The sequence below is a fragment of the Eubalaena glacialis genome, chromosome 10, assembly GCF_028564815.1.
Source record: "Eubalaena glacialis isolate mEubGla1 chromosome 10, mEubGla1.1.hap2.+ XY, whole genome shotgun sequence".
NCBI classification, from domain to species: Eukaryota; Metazoa; Chordata; class Mammalia; order Artiodactyla; family Balaenidae; genus Eubalaena; species Eubalaena glacialis.
In genome coordinates, this window is record NC_083725.1 from 108,859,766 (window position 1) to 108,885,470 (window position 25,705).

General features: G+C 39.8%; 1 protein-coding gene across 4 annotated transcripts in view; it reads right to left on the reverse strand.

The window, feature by feature from the left end:
• AGBL2 (AGBL carboxypeptidase 2) overlaps window positions 1–24,121 on the reverse strand; it is a 38,142-nt gene extending 14,021 nt beyond the window's left edge. For 2 of the 4 annotated variants that reach the window (XM_061203323.1, XM_061203322.1), the window contains exons 1-9: window positions 24,059–24,121; window positions 23,745–23,884; window positions 23,391–23,454; window positions 19,272–19,325; window positions 18,310–18,495; window positions 9,630–9,737; window positions 4,957–5,110; window positions 2,036–2,818; window positions 84–240 (exon numbers count right to left, since the gene is read on the reverse strand). In XM_061203323.1, coding sequence (XP_061059306.1) covers window positions 84–240; window positions 2,036–2,818; window positions 4,957–5,110; window positions 9,630–9,737; window positions 18,310–18,495; window positions 19,272–19,325; window positions 23,391–23,454; window positions 23,745–23,780 — 1,542 coding nt within the window. In that variant the 5' untranslated portion in view covers window positions 23,781–23,884; window positions 24,059–24,121. Of the gene's footprint in view, window positions 1–83; window positions 241–2,035; window positions 2,819–4,956; window positions 5,111–9,629; window positions 9,738–18,309; window positions 18,496–19,271; window positions 19,326–22,217; window positions 22,353–23,390; window positions 23,455–23,744; window positions 23,885–24,058 lie in introns of all 4 variants that reach the window. The other 2 variants (XM_061203325.1, XM_061203324.1) reach the window with 2 other exon arrangements.
• Between the last annotated feature and the right edge of the window lie 1,584 nt (window positions 24,122–25,705).

The following is a 25,705-nucleotide window of genomic DNA, read 5'->3' on the forward strand; positions in this document are numbered from 1 at the left end:
GGTAAATCAAACACTGCATATAGGAAGCAATGAGTTATCCTTCCCCCTTAGTCAATGGACAGAAAATTACCTTACATGCTTACCTTATCTGGTGCATTTTTGCTTAACATTAAAGGAAAGACTCGCTCGTGAAGCCAGAACTTGCGATCGTTGTTATTACAGCCGTACAGGAAGATATTACTCTTACGGCTGTGGCCGTGGAAATCACAATACAAGAGAACCTCCCTTTCTTCAAGAAGTCTGTTGGGGGTGGGGGAGGCAAACAAAGAACTCAGTGGATATACAGGGCATGATCAAGGATCCTTTGGAGTCTCTTCCTTAAGGATGTCTGTTGATACTTTCCCTCCTAAGAAAATTTCAGCCCCTGATGACCTTCAAAGGATCCTATGCCCAACCTCAGCCCCTGCTGGGAACATGTCACCAGCACTCCTTGCCTCTGCCAGCCAGAGGAACTTGATGGAAAAGGGGATGTGGAAAGGGGAGATGGGTAGGCCTTGCATAAGCTGACAAGAAAGAGGAGAAAATCTACTAAAGGAAAGCCCACTCTGGTGCAGAACTGTGGAAAGAGAGAGAGAGGTAGAGAGGGGAAAGAACCAAAGAAAGCCTTGGTTTCTGACATTCCAGGGCTAGTTCCTTTAAGACTCAGCTCTTCTTTGTTTCCTGATTACCAGGACACCTATTCAGTCCTCCAAACACCTTCTCCATGATGATGATGGAGGTAACAATAATGCCCCACATTTACAATGTGCAGGGTACTGTGCTAAATAGATTACATGGATTATCTCATTGAATCCTCACAGTAACCACCCAGCACAGGTATTATTATCCCCATTCTACAGATAAGAAAGCTGAAGCGCAGAGAGGTTAAATCACTTCCATGGTCACAGAACCAGCCAGTAGTAAAACCAGGTCTCAAACCCAGCCCTGCCTGACTCCAATATATGCTCTTAGCCATTCTGCCTACCAACCCAACACTACTCTCAGCCATTCACACAGATATGGTGAGAAGGTGCGTGCGTTCACATATTCACAACTGCTGCAGTTTCATGCCCAGCGAAATGGAAGCTCCTTTAAGGCGGGTGCTATTCTATCATAGGCTTCAACTGCTTTTATATATGCTTGGAAAATGCAGATTGATTTATTATTCTTTCTTTTTTTTTTTTTTTAATAAATTTATTTATTTATTTTTGGCTGCGTTGGGTCTTTGTTGCTGCACGTGGGCTTTTCTAGTTGTGGCGAGCGGGGGCTACTCTTTGTTGCGGTGATCCAGCTTCTCACTGCAGTGGCTTCTCTTGTTGCGGAGCACGGGCTCTAGGCGCGTGGGCTTCAGTAGTTGCAGCTCACGGGCTCTAGAGCGCAGGCTCAGTAGTTGTGGCTCACAGGCTTAGTTGCCCCACGCATGTGGGATCTTCCCGGACCAGGGCTCGAACCCGTGTCCCCTGCATTGGCAGGCGGACTCCCAACCACTGAGCCACCAGGGAAGTCCCATTATAATTCTTTCTTCATAAGAGGCAATATAAGATGGTAATAAGGCATTCAGACTCTGCAACCAGAGAACTAGCTCTATGACTTTGGGCAAGTTTCTTAAACTTTCTGGGCCTTAATTTCCTCATCATATACAAGATGGGGATATTGATCGTGCCTACCTCACAGGGTGAATGTGAAGATTAAATGGGTCATGTGTAATACTGCCTGTCGTACATAAGCACTGACTAATTGTTAGGTACTACTATTATTATTACTGTTACACAAGTCTCATCATGAAGACCTATGAACTCCTTGACTTTTGACCTTTTCCATTCAATCATTTCACTTATAAGTGAAATGCTTCTAGCTGAAATCTCGCATGTTCAGTTTCAACCCAAAGATAAGACATGATTTAAAGTTTGAAAATGAACAAACCCAAGTGGCTGCAAAGAGAACGTTGAAGACTGTCCACAAAGCTATACCCGATTCCTATGCCATGAGAAGAGATCTCATGCCATCAGACAGTGCTGACAGCATTCAGAGTAAGACCAACAGATAAAGGCCTCACCTCTTGATCATGTTCCTGGTGTGCCAGATGCAAGGGAAAGACTCCTTCAGAATAGTTTTATAATGCCTGTTCAAGTCCCTTCCAGCCAATGAACACCGATAATTCCCCACGATCACTCCGTCTGGATTTAACATGGGAACCACTTTGAAGATAAAGATATCTCTGAGGAGCTGGGCATCTGGGGAGTTGCTAAGGATGAAGTCCAAAAAGCCTTTCATAATCCAGGAGCCATTACTTTCCCCAGGGTGCACTCTGGCAGTCAAGACCACAGCTTTCTTTGCAGCTGCCTCTTGAGGGGTCCGGGCTGGGTTGGTGATGGTGAGCAGGTAGACGGTGTTTCCTGCAAGGCTCCTGCATAAAGTTCGGAGTTTGCAGAACTGAGATTGGACGGGGCTGTTTGCCACTGACAGGAGGAAGCGTTGCAAGTCAGTGTACGTATATGGGTAGAAGTGTGCAAAGAAGCAAGTGTCCTGGTCATGTGGAAACTGAATGGTCCATGTGAGACAGTAAAAGGGCTGCTGCCCATCATCCGTGTTGCTCCTATAGTACCTGATTTCATCTCCTTCTCTCCTCCAGCCAATGCTGTGGGCGTTGGCATCCAATTGGGAATACATGAGTGGCTTCATCCCTATAGTATAAAGGCTCTTGGGTTTCAGGAGGTTGACGATGGTGAAGCGATAGGTGACATCTTTTCGGGTGTTCTGAACACGAAAATAAAACCACTGAGTGTGCTTATTCGTGTAGAGGTCAGTTCGCAAGGTGAGTTCATACTCATAGGTGTTTCTGTAATAGAGAACACAGAAGAATATCTCTATAACTCCACACGCCCCTCAAAAAACAAACATTGTTTCCCTCTGGTAAAAACAGATCTTATTACAACAGAAAAGCCTGCTACATCACACATTTATTTTCTTATTTCCCTAGTTTTCCAACTCACATATTAGGCTAGCAGGAACTTGGGAAAAGAAAGTTTATTCGGAGTGGGACAGGAAGAATCTCAAAACTTACACTGCTGCACAGCATTTCTGGGAGCACTGTGAGCTTCTTGGTATCTTTTGAGAGTATCCAATAGCAGTTTCTAACCACTTCAACACATTTCTCTTTAACACACCGAACAGTAGTGAAGCCAGAGCCCCATGTTGGCTGTTAGCTACATCCTGGACATCATCACTGTAGAGGAGACCTGTAAGCCCTCTGTGCTATTTTTATATCTGATCCTCACTTATTTGAAGATGAGGGGGCATCTCTGGAATGCTTTCACCTTGTTGAACTTGCAGAAGACAAAATACAAATGCCAAAAAGCATGGAAAGATATTCACCCACATGCATAATTAATGAAGTACAAATTAAAATAGGATATGCCCTTTCCCCTCCATCTCACCATCATTCCAGTGCTGGGAACCAGGCACTCTCACACACTGTTGATGGGGACTAAATCACATTGGGAGGGCAAATGGGCAAAAACTAGCAGTACTGAAGTGATCAAACCCTGAACCAACAATTTTATTTCTAGAGTTTATCTCATAAAACCATAAATACTTAAAAATATAAATGCAGGGAATTCCCTGGTGGTCCAGTGGTTAGGACTCTGCACTTCCACTGCAGGGGGCATGGGTTCGATCCCTGGTCGGGGAGCTAAGATCCCGCAAGCTGCACGGTCTGGCCAAAAAGAAAATGCATAAGGGTATTAATTCGTTAACCAAAATATTGTAAACATCTTATAAATTTTTTTCTTTTTTTAACTTTGGGTTTATTTATTTATTTATTTTTGGCTGTGTTGGGTCTTCGTTTCTGTGCGAGGGCTTTCTCTAGTTGCGGCAAGTGGGGGCCACTCTTCATCGCGGTGCGCGGGCCTCTCGTTATCGCGGCCTCTCATGTTGCGGAGCACAGGCTCCAGACGCGCAGGCTCAGCAATTGTGGCTCACGGGCCTAGTTGCTCCGCGGCATGTGGGATCCTCCCAGACCAGGGCTCGAACCCGTGTCCCCTGCACTGGCAGGCAGATTCTCAACCACTGCGCCACCAGGGAAGCCCTGTAAACATCTTAATTTCCCATCAGTTGGGGACAAGGTAAATAAGGTATGGAGTGTCCATACAATAGGACAATATGAACATCTGTGATATTGCCATAGAAAAACATTTAAAATTTATTAAGTGGAAAAAAGCAACATGTAAAACAGTATGTATACCACTTTCCTATTTTTAAAAATATATAATTTGTGTATATTACATATTATAGAGAGAGAGAGAGAGAAAATTAATGTATATACACCAAACTATAAACAGTTGCTGCATCCAGGAGGTATGATTATAGAACTGCAACTTTTATGGTATTTTTATTGAGACTGTAAAAAAGTAATAACCAGAAACCCAATTAAATAGAGTTGGGAGACCAGAAGAGGGAGCTCTCATGTCCTGCAATGATGGCAGAGCCCAACAGGAAGAAAAAAGACTCTTTTTCCTTCCTTGCAAGGACTCAGCCAATGAAAAGCCACGGACCCTTTGTTTACTGGAGCCCTCCCAACTTCCTTCTTCTCTCAGTGAAAGTGTTCTCCCTCTCCTGTAGTGTGGGACTTGCATGTGGCCCCTCCGTGGTTGCAGACCCTGAAATGCAGTTCTCTGCCAATCCTGAATAAACACATCTTTGCTGGAGATATATCTGACAGTCTGTTTATTTCAGGTCAACAATGCAAATTTCAAACGCGCACTAATTTCTTTTAGAAGTAGAAAAAATAATTTAGATAAATTTTCATTCTGAGAAGTATGAGTCACAATTATTCCATTCTTCTTCATCGTCCTCACAATTACCTCTCGTCACTTTTCTCTTCCACAAAAACACTCCTGATCCCTAACATGATTCCTGAAGACACCTCTCAGTCACTTCAGTCATCATCCCTTTGGGAAATTCCTCTTTGTTACTCACACTCTAACAGCTTTCTGCAGGTTCCCACTCTCAAACCTTGATTCAAACAGCAGAGTATTATCTTCTGGTCCTTGCAACGTGACTGCCGGTTCCTTGATAATCCCTCGTTTGCCTCCCACTCTGGAACTGGTGAAATAGGAATCTTCGGAGGGCACTGCAGATGAGACAGACATATTCAGTCCAAGTTTCACTCAGAATCCATCTATCCAGCAAATATTAATTGAGCCCCTCTGTGTTCAGCACTATTCTAGCTTAAGAACAATTGAGTATTTAAATTTTCAATTGTCCTTGCTGAGACTTTTAATTTTTAAAAATGTATTTCTTTGAAGACCTTTAAGTAGTTTAGAGGACTTCCTTTTGCTACCTGGTTACCCTTGGCAACTCAAATACTGCTTATACCCATTTAAACTCTAATTTAAAAGGATGTTGGCAAAAAATTACATTCTAAGTGGAGCACCGGAAAACATTAGCAATCTTATTCTACAAGAACAAACAAAAAGCCAAATAGCACCTATTTATTAATTTAAAAAGAAGATAAAGGGGAAAAAAAAAAGAGAGAAAATAAAGTACACTCCGTGTCATTTTTTGGTATATCATTCCAGATTTAAATATAACAAAAATAGAAGTTTGAGAAGAACTGGCACGAGTGCAATTTGTCTAAGAGGGGAAACAAAATATCATAGTAATTAGTGAAAAGAAAAGGTTATGATTGAAATTTTTTCTTTAACATGAAGCTAAAACAAAAAACATTACACAATTTATATTATTTTATTTAGGAAAATTTAGATTATAATCACAACCTCTTTCTAATCCTTGGAATAACAAAGAATCAATTGTTAATTTTTTTTTTTTTTTGGGTGGGCTTACAATTTTTCAGACAAATTCAATGAGAATGCCATGTGACACCTTTGATTTTTTGCAGTTACTTTTGCAAAACTCTTTTAGGCCTTACGGTTCTCCTAAGGACTCTCTTTGTACCACACTGTTCTTATCAGTTGTGTCCAGAATCTATTTTGTCATCTTTTGTTGATTTTCTCTTTAACTGTTAACTGATAAAAAATTTCTAGATTCTCAGTTGTCAATGGCTTTGCAGTGATGCAAGCAATTCTTTAACATTCATCAACTTCATACAATCCTGCATCTCTTGTAAGGATAATTTCACTTTTAAAAATATTTATTTATTTATTTGGTTGCACTGGGTCTTAGTTGTGGCAGGCGGATTCCTTAGTTGCAGCTTGTGGGCTCCTTAGTTGTGGCTCACTGGCTCCATAGTTGAGGCACACAGGCTCCTTAGTTGTGGCATGCGAACTCTCAGTTGCGGCATGCATGTGGGATCTAGTTCCCTGACCGGGGATCGAACTCAGGCCCCCTGCATTGGGAGCACGGAGTCTTAACTAATGCGCCACCAGGGAAGTCCCAGGATAATTTCACTTTGCAATTAATTTTTTACTGTACTTGCATTATGTTGTCAGATGTTAACAATATCCACCATCAACAAGTGACTGATACCAACAAAGATGCTGACCATCGGGCAGGATAGATAAGAGAATTAAACAAATAGAAACATGTATGGGGTCTGATTTTATAAGTAGTCAGTTCATTAGTAAGTATATTCACATTATGATGACTTTTGCTTCTATACGCAACCTTGCCACTGTGGAGACTTAGAGAATAAATATTTGGATAATAAATGAAAGCAAAGGAGAAAGCGAGCATAAAAAGGAGTGAAAGCACAGAGGAAGTAAAAACAGAAGCAGCAGCAGGAGTACAAGTAATCCATTTAAGAGCTGGGGACCCATGTTATTCGATCTCTTCATGGAACCACAAAGTACAGATCGGCAACCAGATGTCATTAATATAGGAATTTCAATATTTTCTTTAGTCTTTAAGGTAACTTAAAAATGATCCAACTCATAGCCCACAGTAACATTTTTCAATAACAAAACCTCTTTCTTATTTTCCCCTCAATATCCTTACAGCAAGTGGTTGCTCTAGGTCTCCTAAGCTAACAAACTCCCAGATTCTCCCCGGAGCCCCATCTTCTCAGTTTTCTGTTTCTTCATTCCTCCGACAGTGTGGGCTCAACTCTCCTTGATGAATCCAAAGGACAAGAAGATCAAGACAGCTGCCACAAACGTGTAGTAACAGGACAATAAGGACAATTCACAAAAGCTGCCATATCAGGAGAATGAGCTCTCAACCCCAGGGTTTCCTCCTTTGTAGAAATACGTCTGGATAGAAGAGATGAAGCGGTGGCGATTCATGGTCATCTGGTTTATTGAAAATGACTGCAGCAAAGTCAACGAGAGGTGAAACAGGCTTATAATATCCAAGAATTTCTTGAGGTTGCAGGAGCAGTACATCCCCTACTATTTATAACCCAAGTCTACTGACTTATGATCTGAGTTTAAAGTCTCCCAAGCTCCTCCTCAGACATTCCATAAGGTGGAGCTAGGTAGACTATGAGTTGCCTCACCTTTTCCACCTCACTAGCTTTTGTCAAAATAATAACGAGAGCTCAAAATGAAGGCAACTGGGAGCAGAGCATGTGTAACCACATCTCAGATGGGTCCTCTCTGCTAAAATTGGCTCATTTTATTTTTCTAGTCGTAGGAATGTAAACACATTGCAGTCCCTCCTTCCTATTACTGTTTTTTTTCTGTAAAAACCTCCCCTGATTTCACTAACTTAACACATCCCATTTCTACTAATTACACTTGGTACATGTTCCTCCTCCAATAAAATAGATTTCTTTTCTGATCATTACTATCTATTAGCTTACTTCTCTTTAACATGATATATCTCTTCTGCCTTAAAGGTTACTATTACCATCTGTTTCACATCCTCCCCAGCACTTGTTATTGTCTATATTGCTGTTATAGCTATTTCAGTGGGTCTGAAGTTGATTCATCCTTTCCATAAATATCCTTTATTAAACGGAGGAGATTCTCTCCTATTTCTAGTTTTCAGAATGTTCTTATCATGAAAGGTCTGATTTTGTCAAATGCTTTTTCTGCATTGATTGAGATGACTGTGTGTTTTTTTTTTCCCTTTGTTCTATTAATGTGGTATGTCACATCAATTTTCTTATGTTGAACCACCCTTGGATTCCCGGAACAAATCTCCCTTGGTCATGGTATATAATCCTTTCCATATGCTGTTGAATTTGGTTTGCTGGTATTTGGTTGAGGATTTTTGCATTTATATTCATGAGGACCACTAATCTATAGTTTTCTTGCGATGTCTTTGTCTGGCTTTGAATACCGGCTTCATAAGAAGAGCTGGGAAATGTTTCCTCCTCCTCTGTTTTCAAAGTTTTGAAGCATTCGTGCTATTTCATCTTTAAATGTTTGGTACAATTCAAACAAATCCTGTTAAGCCATCTGGCCCAGGGATTTCTTTGCAGGAAGATTTTAAATTACTAATTCAATATCTTTGTCATAATCTGAATTATTCAGACTTTTTATTTCTTCCTGAGTCAGTTTTGATACGTTTTTCTAGCAATTTCTCCTGTTCATCTATGTTGTTTAATTTGCTGACATAAAGTCGTTAATAGCATTACCTTGTAATTGTTCTGATTTCTGTTTTGATTTTTGATTTCTGTAATTGTTTTGATTTCTGTTGATGCTTGTGTCCCCTTGCATTCCTGATTTCTATAATTTGTGTCTCCTCTTCTTTTTTCTTGGTTGATCTGGCTAAAGTTCTGTCAATTTTGTTAATGTTTCCGAAGGACCAACTTTTGGTTTGATTTTCTATTTCACTGATTTCTGTTTTTATCTTTAGTATTTCCTTCCTTCTGCTCACTTTGGACGTAGTTTGCTCTTATTTTTCTAATTTATTAAGGTGGAAGCTTATGTAATTGATTTGAGATCTTTCTTCCTTTTAAATACAGGCATTTAAAGCCATAAATTTACCTTGCAGTGCTTTGGCTGCATCTCATAAATTTTGATATGTTGTTTTATTTTCACTCAGTTCAAAATATTTTTGAACTCTTCTTATGATTTCTTTAACCCATGGGTTACTTAGAAATGTGTTGTTCAATTTGCAAATATTTGTAGATTTCCCAGATTTCATTCTGTTGTTGATTTCTAATTTAATTTTGCTGTGATCAGAGAATATATTTTGTATGACTTCAATCCTTTTAAATGTATTAAGGCTCGCTTTACAACCTAGTATATGGTATATCCTGGGGAATTTACCATGTGCCCTTGAAAAGAATGTGTATTTTGTTGTTGGGTACAGTGTCCTGCACATTTTTATAAAAGACAGGAATTCTACCACTAGGATGCCTGCAAATTAATGCAGGAAACCACAGAGTAAATGACAGTCATATGCACATACTACAAAGTACTCACTACGGTTCAGGAGGTGGAGAAAAGAAGAGCAAATTCCCCAAAGATCCAACATCTGATTTTCAGGAAGGGGAATAACAAGGAAGAAGCTATAAAATGGACTCAGAACTATTAAGAAAACATACTAACATTTAAAAAAAATGATTGAAAATTTAAAACTGATTGGTCATGAATTTCAGGGCTCCCACTCAGGTTGGTCTGGAAAAGACAGTTTCTTTATCACTAAAATATGAATTTTTAAAAATCACTTTTATTATAGAAAATATGTTTATTGTAATTTGGCCATGATCACTCACTCACTGTTCAGTGTGATGACAATACCTGAATCTAACTGATAGACAACTGTGCCTTTTTCTTCTCCTACAATTTCTGGTACCTTTTCATTTCCTGTAGGTTGATAGAAATATTCTGGTTGAGGTGGAACCCACTCTGAAAGAAGACATTAAAAAGTACAAAATAAGAAATAATACCAAAGGCACTTTATTAGAACTGAAATCATAGAAATGATTTCAGTTCCTCTATATTAATATAAAACATAGACATGAAATCATAATAATGATTATTCAAATGGCTAGTATGGTTGAATCAAACCAAATTCCCACCCTAAGTTTCCAGTGTGTTTGTAAATTAATTATGTCTTGCTTCTTTCTATAAAGACTATGGAGAAATTTTTAACAAAAAGCATATACAACAGAAGTATAAACTTTATTTTTTATTTTTTAAAATTTTTTTGATGTGGACCATTTTAAAAGTCTTTATTGAATTTGCTACAATATTGCTTCTGTTTTATGTTTTTTTGCCGCTAGGCACGTGGGATCTTAGCTCTCCGACCAGGGATCGAATCCACACCCCCAGCATTGGAAGGTGAAGTCTTAACCACTGGACCGCCAGGGAAGTCCCAGAAGTATAAACTTTAAATAGAATACCTAAAAATAAGGCAGAAAGGTCAATATAGTTGTTGCATCAACTCTTCAAAATTTGTCCCTGGGGCTTCCCTGGTGGCGCAGTGGTTAAGAATCCGCCTGCCAGTGCAGAGGACACGGGTTTGAACCCTGGTCCAGGAAGATCCCACATGCTGTGGAGCAACTAAGCCTGTGCGCCACAAATACTGAGCCTGCACTCTAGAGTCCGTGAGCCGTAACTACTGAAGCCCACACACCTAGAGCCCATGATCCGCAACAAGAGAAGCCACTGCAATGAGAAGCCCTCACACCACAACAAAGAGTAGCCCCCCACTCACCGCAACTAGAGAAAGCCCACACACAGCAATGAAGCCCCAACACAGCCAAACAAACAAACAAAAAACCCAAAAAAACCCCACTTCTACAGGGTAGGGACAGATGACCTTAAGACTTCTCAGCTATTGTGCCAACTCAAAATGTGCCCCCCGATAATTTCCAAACACCCTAAGGGCAGTTCTGTCCCCAGTTAAGACACTGAGCCAATCCTTGTATCTTCAGCTTCATCTCTTTTCTTTCATGTTGAAGGCTCCATGGTTACCCAAACATGTCTTGTTCTTTTTCTGTTTCCTCTAACTGGAATACTTTGCTTTGATCCTTTCAATTGGATCACTTTTAACTCATCCTTCAGATTTCAGCTTCCGTGTCAACTTCTCTTGGAAACCCTCACTGAACTTCCAGGTTGGGGTTAAGTGTTCCCAGAGGGACCAAGTGCTATGCAATTGCCTGGTTCTATCTTTAACTTCCTCACAGGTCTGTGAGCTCTGAGTGTCTCCATTTGCTCATCACTATATTTCTAACACCAAGAACTATACTAAGCATATGGTAGATGCTTAATGAATATACAATGAATGAATATTGTAAGAGGAAAGTGAGAAAATAAGAAACACCCAGTTGTTTATCAGCAGTCTTAAGCAGAGACATGAGTGTTCCAGCAATCATAAAAGTCCCCACTTCTGAAAATCCTTCATAAAATGAATGCTAAAGATTGTACTTGCATCAAAAACTCAAAGATATGGCCAACAATGTCATAAAAAAATGTCTCCACCATTCCCACAAAAAACTCCAATCAACTCAAAATATGATTAAAAAATAGTAAACGTTTCTGAGAATCTGAAAAAGAATATATATATATACATATATATATATATATGCATATATATATATAACTGAATCACTGTGCTATACACTTGAAACATGACCTTATAAATCAATTAAATTTCAATAAAAATTTTTTTTTTTTAATTTTTTTTTTTTTTAAACATCTTTATTGAAGTATAATTGCTTTACAATGGTGTGCTAGCTTCTGCTTTACAACAAAGTGAATCAGTTACACATATACATATGTTGCCATATCTCTTCCCTCTTGCATCTCCCTCCCTCCCTCAATAAAATTTTTTAAAAAATGCTTTCTTCTTAGGACCTGCGCAGGAGGGGAGAGGCAGCACGTCGAAAGGAGGGCCTCTGGAGTGTGGAGTTCCAGAGTTGGGAGGGAAAATAAATCGTCAGCTCAGAGAGGTCTAGCACTTTCCCCAGTGACTCATGATCAGCAAGGGGCAGACGGAACCAGGTTTCCTGACTTTCACTGTAGTGGGTCACTGTGTCTGAGAGTGATTAGAAGAAATTAAGCAAGTGAACAAAGAAAATTACATACTGGGTCAATGAAAACCAACTTCTTTCCTCAAAGGAGTGGTTTATGTTTTAAAAAGTACCTTAGTGGGGAGACCTTCAAGATGGTGGAGAAGTAAGACGTGGAGATCACCTTCCTCCCCACAAATACATCAGAAATACGTCTACCTGTGGAACAGCTCCTAGAGAACACCTACTGAAGGCTGGCAGAAGACCTCAGACTTCCCAAAAGCCGTGTGGCTGAGAGGGTCTTGGTGCTCCGGCCGCGTGCCAGGCCTGTGCCCCTGAGGTGGGAGAGCCAAGTTCAGGATATTGGTCCACCAGAGACCTCCCAGCTCCATGTAATATCAAATGGTGAAAGCTCTCCCAGAGATCTCCATCTCAACGCTAAGACCCAGCTCCACTCAACAACCAGCAAGCTACAGTGCTGGACACCCTATGCCAAACAACTAGCAAGACAGGAATACAACCCCACCCATTAGCAGAGAGGCTGCCTAAAATCATAATAAGGTCACAGACACCTCAAAACACACCACCGGACGCAGTCCTGCCCACTAGAAATACAAGACCCAGCCTCATCCACCAGAACACAGGCACCAGTCCCCTCCACCAGGAAGCCTACACAACCCACTGAACCAACCTTAGCCACTGGGGGCAGACACCAAAAACAACGGGAACTACGAAACTGCAGCCTGCAAAAAGGAGACCCGAAACACAGTAAGTTAAGCAAAATGAGAAGGCAGAAAAACACAGAGCTGATGAAGAAGCAAGGTAAAAACCCACCAGACCAAACAAATGAAGAGGAAATAGGCAGCCTACCTGAAAAAGAATACAGATTAATGATAGTAAAGATGATCCAAAATCTTGGAAATACAATGGAGAAAATACAAGAAACGTTTAACAAGGACCTAGAAGAATTAAAGAGCAAACAAACAATGATGAACAACACAATAAATAAAATTAAAATTCCCTAGAAGGAATCAATAGCAGAATAACTGAGGCAGAAGAACGGATAAGTGACCTGGAGGATAAAATAGTGGAAATAACTACTGCAGAGCAGAATAAAGAAAAAAGAATGAAAAGAATTGAGGACAGTCTTAGAGACCTCTGGGACAACATTAAATGCACCAACATTCGAATGATAGGGTTCCCAGAAGAAGAAGAGAAAAAGAAAGGGACTGAGAAAATATTTGAAGAGTTATAGTTGAAAACTTCCCTAATATGGGAAAGGAAATAGTCAATCAAGTCCAGGAAGTGGAGAGAGTCCCATACAGGATAAATCCAAGGAGAAACATGCCAAGACACATATTAATCAAACTGTCAAAAATTAAATATAAAGAAAACATATTAAAAGCAGCAAGGGAAAAACAACAAATAACACACAAGGGAATCCCCATAAGGTTAACAGCTGATTTTTCAGCAGAAACTCTGCAAGCCAGAAGGGAGTGGCAGGACATATTTAAAGTGATGAAAGGGAAAAACCAACAACCAAGATTACTCCACCCAGCAGGGATCTCATTCAGATTTGACAGAGAAATTAAAACCTTTACAGACAAGCAAAAGCTAAGAGAATTCAGCACCACCAAACCAGCTTTACAACAAATGCTAAAGGAACTTCTCTAGGCAGGAAACACAAGAGAAGGAAAAGACCTACAATAACAAACCCAAAACAATTAAGAAAATGGTAATGGGAACATACATATTGATAATTACCTTAAATGTAAATGGATTAAATTCTCCCACCAAAAGACACAGACTGGCTGAATGGATACAAAAACAAGACCCGTATATATGCTGTCTACAAGAGACCCACTTCAGACCTAGGGACACTTACAGACTGAAAGTGAGGGGATGGTAAAAGATATTCCATGCAAAAGGAAATCAAAAGAAAGCTGGAGTAGCAATTCTCATATCAGACAAAATAGACTTTAAAATAAAGACTAGTACAAGAGACAAAGAAAGACACTACATAATGATCAAGGGATCAATCCAAGAATAAGATATAACAATTGTAAATATTTATGCACCCAACATAGGAGCACCTCAATACATAAGGCAAATGCTAACAGCCATAAAAGGGGAAATCGACAGTAACACAATAATAGTAGGGGACTTTAACACCCCACTTTCACCAATGGACAGATCATCCAAAATGAAAATAAATAAGGAAACACAAGCTTTAAATGATACATTAAACAAGATGGACTTAATTGATATTTATAGGACATTCTATCCAAAAACAACGTAATACACTTTCTTCTCAAGTGGTCATGGAACATTCTCCAGGCTACATCACATCTTGGGTCACAAATCACGCCTAGGTAAATTTAAGAAAACTGAAATCGTATCAAGTATCTTTTCCAACCACAATGCTATGAGACTAGATATCAATTACAGGAAAAAAGTCTGTAAAACATACAAACACGTGGAGGCTAAACAATACACTACTTAATAACCAAGAGATTACTGAAGAAATCAAAGAGGAAATCAAAAAATACCTAGAAACAAATGACAAAGAAAACACGAAGACCCAAAATCTATGGGATGCAGCAAAAGCAGTTCTAAGAGGGAAGTTTATAGCAATACAATCCTACCTCAAGAAACAAGAAACATCGCAAATAAACAACCTAATCTTACACCTAAAGCAATTAGAGAAAGAAGAACAAAAAACCCCCAAAGTTAGAAGAAGGAAAGAAATCATAAAGTTCAGATCAGAAATAAATGAAAAAGAAATGAAGGAAACGATAGCAAAGATCAATAAAACTAAAAGCTGGTTCTTTGAGAAGATAAACAAAATTGATAAACCATTAGCCAGACTCATCAAGAAAAAACGGGTGAAGGGTCAAATCAATAAAATTAGAAATGAAAAAGGAGAAGTAACAACTGACACAACAGAAATGCAAAGGATCATGAGAGATTACGACAAGCAACTATATGCCAATAAAATGGACAACCTGGAAGAAATGGACAAATTCTTAGAAAAGCACAACCTTCTGAGACTGAACCAGGAAGAAATAGAAAATATAAACAGACCAATCACAAGCACTGAAATTGAGACTGTGATTAAAAATCTTCCAACAAACAAAAGCCCAGGACCAGATGGCTTCACAGGTGAATTCTATCAAACATTTAGAGAAGAGCTAACACCTATCCTTCTCAACCTCTTCCGAAGTATAGCAGAGGGAGGAACACTCCCCAACTTATTCTACAAGGCCACCATCACCCTGATACCAAAACCAGACAAAGATGTCACAAAGAAAGAAAATTACAGGCCAATATCACTGATGAACATAGATGCAAAAATCCTCAACAAAATACTAGCAAACAGAATCCAACAGCACATTAAAAGGATCATATACGATAATCAAGTGGGGTTTATCCCAGGAATGCAAGGATTCTTCAATATATGCAAATCAATCAATGTGATAAACCATATTAACAAATTGAAGGAGAAAAACCATATGATCATCTCAATAGATGCAGAAAAAGCTTTCGACAAAATTCAACACCCATTTATGGTAAAAATCCTCCAGAAAGTAGGCATAGAGGGAACTTACCTCAACATAATAAAGGCCATATATGACAAACCCACAACCAATATCATTCTCAATGGTGAAAAACTGAAACCATCTCCTTTAAGATCAGGAACAAGACAAGGTTGCCCACTCTCACCACTATTATTCAACATAGTTTTGGAAGTTTTAGCCACAGCAATCAGAGAAGAAAAAGAAATAAAAGGAATCCAAATTGGAAAAGAAGAAGTAAAGTTGACACCATTTGCAGATGATATGATATTATACATAGAGAATCCTAAAGATGTTACCAGAAAACTACTAGAGCTAATGGATGAATCTGGTAAAGTAGTAGGATACAAAATTAATGCACAGAAATCTCTTGCATCCCTATACACTAATGATGAAAAGTCTGAAAGAGAAATTAAGCAAACACTCCCATTTACCACTGCAACGAAAAGAATAAAATACCTAGGAAGAAACCTGCCTAAGGAGACAAAAGATCTGTATGAAGAAAACTATAAGACACTGATGAAAGGAATTAAAGATGATACAAACAGATGGAAAGATATACCATGTTCTTGGATTGGAAGAATCAACATTGTGAAAATGACTCTACTACCCAAAGCAATCTACAGATTCAATGCAATCCCTATCAAACTACCACTGGCATTTTTCACAGAACTAGAACAAAAAATTTCACAATTTGTATGGAAACACAAAAGACCCTGAAGAGCCAAAGCAATCTTGAGAAAGAAAAACAGAGCTGGAGGAATCAGGCTCCCTGACTTCAGACTATACTACAAAGCTACAGTAATCAAGACAGTATGGTACTGGCACAAAAACAGAAATAGTGATCAATGGAACAGGATAGAAAGCCCAGAGATAAAGCCACGCACATATGGTCACCTTATCTTTGACAAAGGAGGCAAGAATATACAGTGGAGAAAAGACAGCCTCTTCAATAAGTGGTGCTGGGAAAACTGGACAGCTACATGTAAAAGAATGAAATTAGAACACTTCCTAACACCATACCAAAAATAAACTCAAAATGGATTAAAGACCTAAATGTAAGGCCAGACACTATAAAACTCTTGGAGGAAAACATAGGCAGAACAGTCTATGACATAAATCAGAGCAAGATCCTTTTTGACCCACCTCCTACAGAAATGGAAATAAAAACAAAAATAAACAAATGGGACCTAATGAAACTTAAAAGCTTTTGCACAGAAAGGAAACCATAAACAAGATGAAAAGACAACCCTCAGAATGGGAGAAAATATTTGCAAATGAAGCAACTGACAAAGGATTAATCTCCAAAATTTATAAGCAGCTTATGCAGCTCAATATCAAAAAAACAAATAACCCTAACCAGAAATGGGCAGAAGACCTAAACAGACATTTCTCTAAAGAAGATATACAGATTGCCAACAAAGACATGAAAGGATGCTCAACATCACTAATCATTAGAGAAATGCAAATCAAAACTACAATGAGGTATCACCTCACACCAGTCAGAATGGCCATCATCAAAAAATCTACAAACAATATAGAGAGGGTGTGCAGAAAAGGGAACCCTCCTACATTGTTGCTGGAATGTAAATTGGTACAGCCACTATGGAGAACAGTATGGAGGTTCCTTATAATTTAACAATAGAACTACCATATGACCCAGCAATCTCACTCCTGGGCATATACCTGGAGAAAACCTTAATTTGAAATGATACATGCACCCCAATGTTCACTGCAGCACTATTTACAATAGCCAGGACATGGAAGCAACCTAAAGTCCATCAACAGAGGAATGGATAAAGAAGATGTGGTATATATATACAATGGAATATTACTCAGCCATAAAAAAGAACAAAATAATGCCATTTGCAGCAACATGGATGGACCGCCATATTGAATGAAGTCAGACACAGAAAGACAAATATCATATGATATCGCTTATATGTGGAATATAAAAAAAAAAAAGGGTAGAAATGAACTTATTTACAAAACAGAAGTAGAGTCACGGATGTAGAAAACAAACTTATGGTTACCAGAGGGTAAGTGGGGGAAGGGATAAATTGGGAGATTGGGATTGATATATACACACATAATACACACATATTATACATAAAATAGGTAACTAATAAGGACCTGCTGTATAGCATAGGGGACTCTACTCAATACTCTGTAATGGCCTATATGGGAAAAGAATCTAAAAAAAAAAGAGTGGATATATGTATATGTATAACTGATTCACTTTGCTGTACACCTGAAACTAACACAACATTGTAAATCAACTATACTCCAATAAAAATTTTTTTAAAATTTGGTTGATAGAGTTAGTTGGAAACTCTTCTGTCGCTATGAGGGTAAATCTTAAAAGTTCTCATCACAAGAAAAAAATGTAACCATGTGAGTTGATGGATGTTAATTAGACTTACTGTGAAAGTCATTTTGCAATATATATTGTACACCTTAAACTAATACGATGTTTTATGTCAATTATATCTCAATAAAAACTGTGGGAAAAAAACCAGTAAAAACTACATTCTGGTATTATATACATGGTGTTCATCAATTATACCAAAGCTGGTAAAAATACAACTTTTATAAAACTCAACCAAACATACTGAAATGGGAATAATCTAGAAAACAGATTTAAGTATTGATATATTTTGGCCTCTAGAAAGGTATCCTCCCATTCCAATAAACTCAGAAGCATTCTAGTTTATGCATTAGTGTAACTTTTGACTTTGGTGAGTGTATACCAGTTTCCCAGAGCTTAAACATTTTAAGGGTGAGCTAACAGACGGTGAATCTGTCCCGTCTTGTACTTTGGTATGTAGAACTTAAAACTGTAATATAGTCTGTCAGAACGGCAAGACCATGACACGTAAGTCACATTACCAATATGATGAATGTTCTCTTTGATGACCTCACATTCTATTGGCCATCTTGGAGCCTGCAGTGGCCCACTGCTGGAGAAAAAAGCAAAGAGATCTCGGGGTTCTCGAAGGCGTGAGTTTACTTCACCAAGGTCATCATGAAGAAGCTGTCTGCTCTTAAGAAGTGGTGAACTCAGCATAAGGGAATCTGCCAAAGGGAAAGGGAATGAGTGAACAGTTTCCTTTTCTTCCTTGGGAACTTTACTGCTCAACTATAACAAATAAGTAATTTTAAGCACTGTATTAATATATTAGCACAGATACGCAATCCTATGACGTGTTTCTCCTTCAAAGAGATTTAGTACAGGATGACAGCATCAAAACTATAAAATGTTAAGTTAAAATTCTGCCTTAGTCTGTTAAACATTTAAATGTAAAGCTTTAGAGTAAGTTAGAAGAAACTTTTTTCTTTTTTTTAAATCAACGTTAATGGGTCAAAGACATTTCAACAGCGGGTTACAAATAAAAGTTACTTAACGTGTGTTATTATTTTTGTCTAGAGAGAGGCAAAAAAGAAAACTTTCAATTCAACCACTAGCATTTCAGAAAAAAAGTACATAAAACTTTATTAACTACAGTGAAACAATCTACAAATTAAATTTCAAGTTCATAATATAACCATTCAAAGGACAGAGGGACTTAACAAAACAGGGAGGTGGATAGGGGCAGAGGCGTGAGCAGGGGAAGAAGAGAGAGAAGAGTTCTTAGGAAATAAAGAATGGGAAAAAGGGGAGGAAAACAAGGGCATTCAAGGAGAAAGGGGGGAAAAAAGGAAATGAGAGGAAGAATGAAAAGAAAGGGAAAGGGGAAGGAAAGGCTGAAGGCCCCTAGGGTGGTAACTCCCAGCTCTGGTGGGGAGAGCAGGAGGGAGAGACATTCTCGTAAAGGAGTTTCCGTTTTCTGGTCTGGAAGGACGTGAAATACCTCTGCTCACAGCTTCTATCTGTCTGTGCACAGTTGAAGATAGACAGGTAGGCCCTAGAAAGAGGAAGGAAGAGGTATGGTTGGTCCGATGGAACTTTCTTTTTCCTGCCCGTGTCCCCTATCCCTTTCCATCCCCCGCCCCCACTTTGGGCCCCTGCATTTCTGTGTCTAAATATTTCCCCCACTGTTTAAGGCAGGGGGAAAAGGCAACAAACATTTGAAAAGATGGTAAAGCTGCTCAATCTCACTCATAAAGAAATATAAATCAAAATGTCAAGGAGATAACAGTTTTTTACCTAACAGACAGGAAAAACATTTATGTGTTTTCACACTCATCCTGGCAAAGGTGTAAGTAAACAAGTACTCTTGTAACTTGCTGACAAAAAGGCAAATTGGTGCAAACTTTCTGGAAAGCAATTTGGCAGTGTCTAGTAAGATCTAAAACATACAAACCCTTGATTCGGCAATCCCACTGCTAGAAATTACTTTATAGATTTTCTTAACAAAAGCTCGTCAAGATACATATACAAAGATGCTCACTGCAGTAATGTTCAAATAATAAAAATGTGCAAACAACCAAAGCACCCAACAAAAGGGAAGTTAAAATAATTATGACATGTTAATGGGATGGAATACTGTAGGTGCTCTAAAAAGAATGAGGTAGGTGTTTCTTGTGCTCATATGAAAAGGCTCTATTTTTAAACAAAAAAAAAAATCAAAGATTATGTATAGGATCCCTATGAGCAATTAAAAAGAAAAAATATATAGACACTTGAGGATATATTTTCTTTTTCCTGAAAAGAATGATTACAATAGTGGCTATATTAAGGGTGGGGCTGGGAGAGCTCTTAATTTCCTTTTGTGTTTTTTTCCTACCATCTGAATTTTCTAACCTTATACATATATTTCCTTTTCTTTCTTTTTTGGTTTCTTTCCTTCGTTCGTTTGTTCCTTCCTTTCCTTCTCTTCTCCTTTTTTTTTTTTTTGAAACAAGCACATTATAACTCATTCTTTTTTACCTCCTTTGTACTTTTCTGGTTTAAAAAACAACAATAACAACATAATAAATGCTTTGCTACAAAGATAAAGAAAAATATCTTCCTCACTCCAATGATCAAAACAGGGGGGAAAAAAGGTGTCAGGTTATCAGTTATACTCTAACTAAAATTCATTTACATTGTTGTGTTACCTCTAGCAGCTGACTTTGCATTTTACATTTTTTATTATATTAAGACTGGCAATTGTTTCTTATCAATGTTATTTCAGTGTCAGCAAATGGGGCAGGAGGAAGCTGAAGGGGGGTGGTCAGCTGGCTCCTGAGCCATTCCATCCTAACAGTCTCCTTTGCTCAACCCTTGCCTTTCTATTCCCTGCCAGAAGCTCTGGGACACAGAATGGAAAAGCCTTCTGGGCACTGGGATGAGCAAAAATATAAGATACATATTTGAAATGAAAATGGAATTGCTACATCAAAGGTTAAGTACCATTTTACATTTTCCACCTATTGCCAAACTGCCTTTCTAAAAAATCTTATCTATTCACATTCCTAACAGCAGTGTGGGAGAGTGTTCTCCCATCTCCTGACCAAAAAAAAATATTTTTTGCCCAAATCTCACCATTTAAAAATGGTACCTTGACATATTGATTTGTATCTTTAATTAGAGGTGAAATTGAGCATCTTTTCATGAAGCTTGTTGACTGTGTTTTCTTTTCTATGAACTCCTTGCTCATGTCCTTTGTGCATTTTTCTATTTGGTCATCTTTTACATATTGATTTGTAAGAGTTATCATGTTAAGGAAATTAATCCTTTGACATATTTGTCACAAAATTTTTTTCCAATTATTTTCCTTTACTAATGGTACTATTTTCTATACAGAAATTTAAATTTTTGCTGTAAAAATTATCAGTGTTATATTTTATGGCTTTTGGGTCTTGTGTCATTCATAGATTTTTAACTAGAAAAGGGACACAATCAGATTTGCACATAAAAAAGAACACTGCTGTGTGGAAAATGGATTGGAAGGGGGCATCATGGAACAAGAGAAGCCAAGAGACCAATTATGAGGCTGTTTCAATAGTGAGATGATGGTAGCTGGGGGAGGGTTAGGGTGGGGGAAGGATGTGCAATAAAGAGAAGTGAACTGATGTTTGGTTGGATATATACTGAGGGAGAAATTCAACTGCATTCCTACCCTTGGATTCCAGAAGAAACTTGTGGAATCCCTGTAAAAAATTATTTTTGCTTAAGCTAGTTGGAATTGGTTTCCACCACTCTTATGCAAAGAGCCTTAACAAATATATCCATCAAAACTGCATGAAAAAAAATCAATGTGTTACTCTTGACCAAGGAGTTTTAACAAATTTTCCAACAATTTGGAGGAAGATCATCCAGAATGCATAGTATTTTAATTTAAACCTACAATCCAAAGCAGATCTAGAGAGAATTTTTGTTTTGTTATTTTTCATTTAAAAAATTTCTTTCTTTGTTTTTTAAGAGAGAACATTTAAAAAAAAATTTTATTTATTCATTTTGGCTGTGTTGGGTCTTTGTTGCTGCACACGGGCTTTCTTTAGTTGTGGCGAGGGGGGCTACTCTTCATTGCAGTGCACGGGCTTCTCACTGTGGTGGCTTCTCTTGTAGCAGGGCATGGGCTCTAGGCGTGCGGGCTCAGCAGTTGTGGCTCGCGGGCTCAGTTGCTCCGCGGCATATGGGATCTTCCCGGAACAGGACTCGAACCCGTGTCTCCTGCATTGGCAGGCGGATTCTTAACCACTGCGCCACCAGGGAAGCCCCAAGAGAGAACATTTTTGAGTGATGTCAGAAACAGTGGCCAAGCCTGCTCCCCTGGCTTCTCCCACGTTAGGCCACGTTCTCCTGAACACCGGGAGCTGTTGCTCAAGGAAGTGAGGGTTCTGGGGGTCATACAACACTGATTATTACTCACACAGACGCTTCTCCTTTTGCAAGGGGTCTGGTATCAAATCCGCTGTTTCCCCAAAAGAGCCACTCAACAGGTATCGAGGATTATTCTTCCAAACATGCTGGTGCGTAGCAGAGTTTGGTAAACTGCCCCTCTCAGCTAAGAATAGGCAGTTTAATGAAACGTGCTGGAAGGCTAGTTCATCACCTCCAACATGTAGGTCAACACCCAAACCACTACTACTAGCAAACCGCCTTCTAGTCACCACCTGCCACCACAGGCCTTTACAATGAATACAACCCATTTTCCAAAGAGCTTTCACATTCCAATTTATGTGAATTAAACATCATTTTCTCCATTTCATGCTGAGGAGAAGACTTGAGAAGCAGTATGGTAAAGTGGAAAATTGGGAGGCAGCTATACGACCAAGTGAAGGCAAGTACTCAGAGTGAAAGTGGAGCACTCAGAGTGGGAGCTGCTTTGTCCTGAGGGCTCTGCTGAATCTGGTGAACTGGAAATTCAGTTTTCAACAAATTACAAAATGAAATAGTTAATAAGAAAGTCTAACAAGGTTGATAGAAATAAAATCAATATAAAAACCTAAATTTTATTTCTAAATACCAGGAGCAAAGTTAGAAGATCAAAATTCAAAAAGATACCACTTATAATAGCATACAAATATGCAGTTCTATGAAAAAAAAGTATAAATCTTATTGGGAGACATTAAGGAGGACCTAAGTAAATTAGAGAATTAGACTATATTAATAGATGGGAGAACCTGGTATTGGAAAATTCTCATTTCTTGTCAAATTTGATCTATAGATTCAATGTAATCCCATTTTTTTTTTAAGCATCACAAGCCAATTCTAAAATTATATAAAAAGGTAAGAAGAGCCAAGACACTTTTGAAGAACGACAATATGGGAGGACATGTCTTTCCAGATATCAAGACTATTTTAATGCCATGTGGTGTCATTAAGAAAGGGTGGTATTGGTGCAAGGATAGACAAACAGACCCTTGTGTAAGTGGATACGCAACAGAGGTAACACAGCATATCAGTAGGGAAAGGAAGTTCTTTCACTAACGGTGGTGCTGGAAAAATTCATCAGTTTATCCAAGCACAACTCTCTCAGTTGATCAAACAATTTACTTCATGAACCCAGGAAAGGTGATGCTAGATAAGAATGAGATATTACCTTTAAAGTAGCCATAGTACTGGAGGTGATGGTACATAAAGTCTTCATAGGGATCAGGAAGAGTCTGTGAAATGATAGGCCATCTCAATCAGGAAAGTGCTTTCATAATTATAGAGTAATTATTATAGCAGCCTGTTATAAGAATAATACTGACTCTTAACAAAAGTACACAAGCATTGCTGCAGAGGACACTATACCTGAGAACTTCTGTAAACAAACCATGTGAAAGACATTTGTGCAAATTATTCTATCTTTGGGATCGAGATCTCCAGCCAGAAAAAGGTGCCACCAGAATATACCTGCGGATCTAGTACTGGATTTCCGTAGAGTGCCTGGAGAAGAGTGTGTACCGACCTGCTGCTTTAGCTCTGTTTCCAAAGCTGGGAACATGTTACTTCTGCATGGTATGTATGCTGAAGACCAGTCAGCGACACCGGCATCCAGCAACAATCCCTGCCCAATTTCCAAAAGGGCAGTTGATTACATAGGAGAAGCTAAAAAACCAGAGCAGGACAACTGAAAAACTGTCGAAATTCACCCACGTCTCCTCCCTCCGCTTCGCAGCTCCCACGCTACTTTAGGAAACCCTGCGGTACCGCTCCGTTTTCCCTGCCAACCCAACCTCTCCTCAGATAAGCAAGGACCCGCCACGAGGCCCGGATGCGCACCTGAATAATTTGGGAGAGCGGCTTGTCTTCCACCCTCCTCCTCCGGAGGCGCCAGGACCCCTGCTGGCCCCATGCTTCTTCCCCCCCCCCACCCCCGCCCCCAGTGAGGGAGATGCCCACCACCAGGTCGCCGCACGAAAGTGAAAGAAAAGGGGATGACGGGTCCGGCGCAGTCGTCTCGGGGTGGGTGGAAAAGAAAGGTCAGGGGCTCGGAGAGTGGGCTCTGAAAACGGAATTCAGGGATTCAGGGCTTCCTGGTCAGGGAGAAGGTGGCGAAGGGCAGTTTCCCGGAGAGTCGCGGGACGGGGCGTAGAGATCTCCTACAACTGCAGAGAGAAGGTTGCTACCGCCTCCGCGCCCCGGCCCGTCCGGGGCAGCAGGGGTGCGTGCAGAGCCTGTGGCGACAGAGGAGCGTGAGCGAGGCGGGGGACACGGTCCGCAGGTAGAGGCCCAGTCGCGCACCGGCCACAAGACACGCTCGCCACGCTCACGGGACACTGCTTTCCACTAGAGCCCCAGTAGCCTAGCAACCACGAGACGGAAGCGGGAGGGCGGGGCGGCTGGGCGCTTCCGGAGAGCGAGGCTCCGCCTCCGAGGAAGGGGTGGGGAACCGGGGAAAAGTCGAAGACTGGCGTTGAGGTACCAAGGATTCACTCATTCCTTTCATACAGTATTGCAGCCTGGCTTCTGGGGATTAGAAATTGCATTGATGGGGACTTCCCTGGTGGTCCCGTGTTTCAGACTCCGTGCTTACACTGCAGGGGAGACGGATTCGATCGCTGGCTGGGGAACTAAGATCCCGCATGCCCCGTGGCCGGGCCCCAAACAACAAAAAAGCAGCTGTTCCTCAGCTTTAGGAAACTGTTGAGTATTGCTCAAAGGGAGCCGCTTCCCTTCTTTCACCTTATATTCTCTCCATCCCATAGCTAGAATTGAAAAATTACCTCCTACACTGAAAACATACTAGTAAATTAAAACCATACATTTTGACTATCAAATTGTCAGATTCTAAAAAATGCTCCTTTCTGGCAGGAGAGGGACAAAGGCACTTCGTCCCTATAACTATTCCTAGAAGTCTGGAAAACTGTTAGGCACTTAAAGCAAAAGCTTTAATGGCTAGTTGACAGCCTTTATTTCCAGAAATATGCTCTACGCAAATTACAAGAAAAACAAGTTTTTATTTTTTAAAATTCTATGCTACATGTGTTTTTAAGAATTTCATTTTTTAAAATTTATCTTTCCTGCATTGGGTCTTCGCTGCAGCGTGCGGGCTTTCTCTAGCTGCAGCGAGCAGGGGCCACTCCCCGTTGCGGTGCGTGGGCTTCCCATTGCAGTGGCCTCCCCCCTGGGAGCATGGGCTCCAGGCACGAGGGCTCAGTATTTGTGGCTCGCAGGCTCTAGAGCACAGGCTCAGCAGCTGCGGTGCACGGGCTTAGCTGCTCTGCAGCATGTGGGATCCTCCCAGGCCAGGGATCAAACCCGTGTCCCCTGCATTGGCAGGTGGATTCTTAACCAATGCGCCACCAGGGAAGGCCAGAAAAACAATTTATATACAAAACGGTCACCTAAATACATAATGGTAAAAAAACCCACACACAAGCATACATGACACTGATTAGACAATTATATGCATATAAATATACTAGA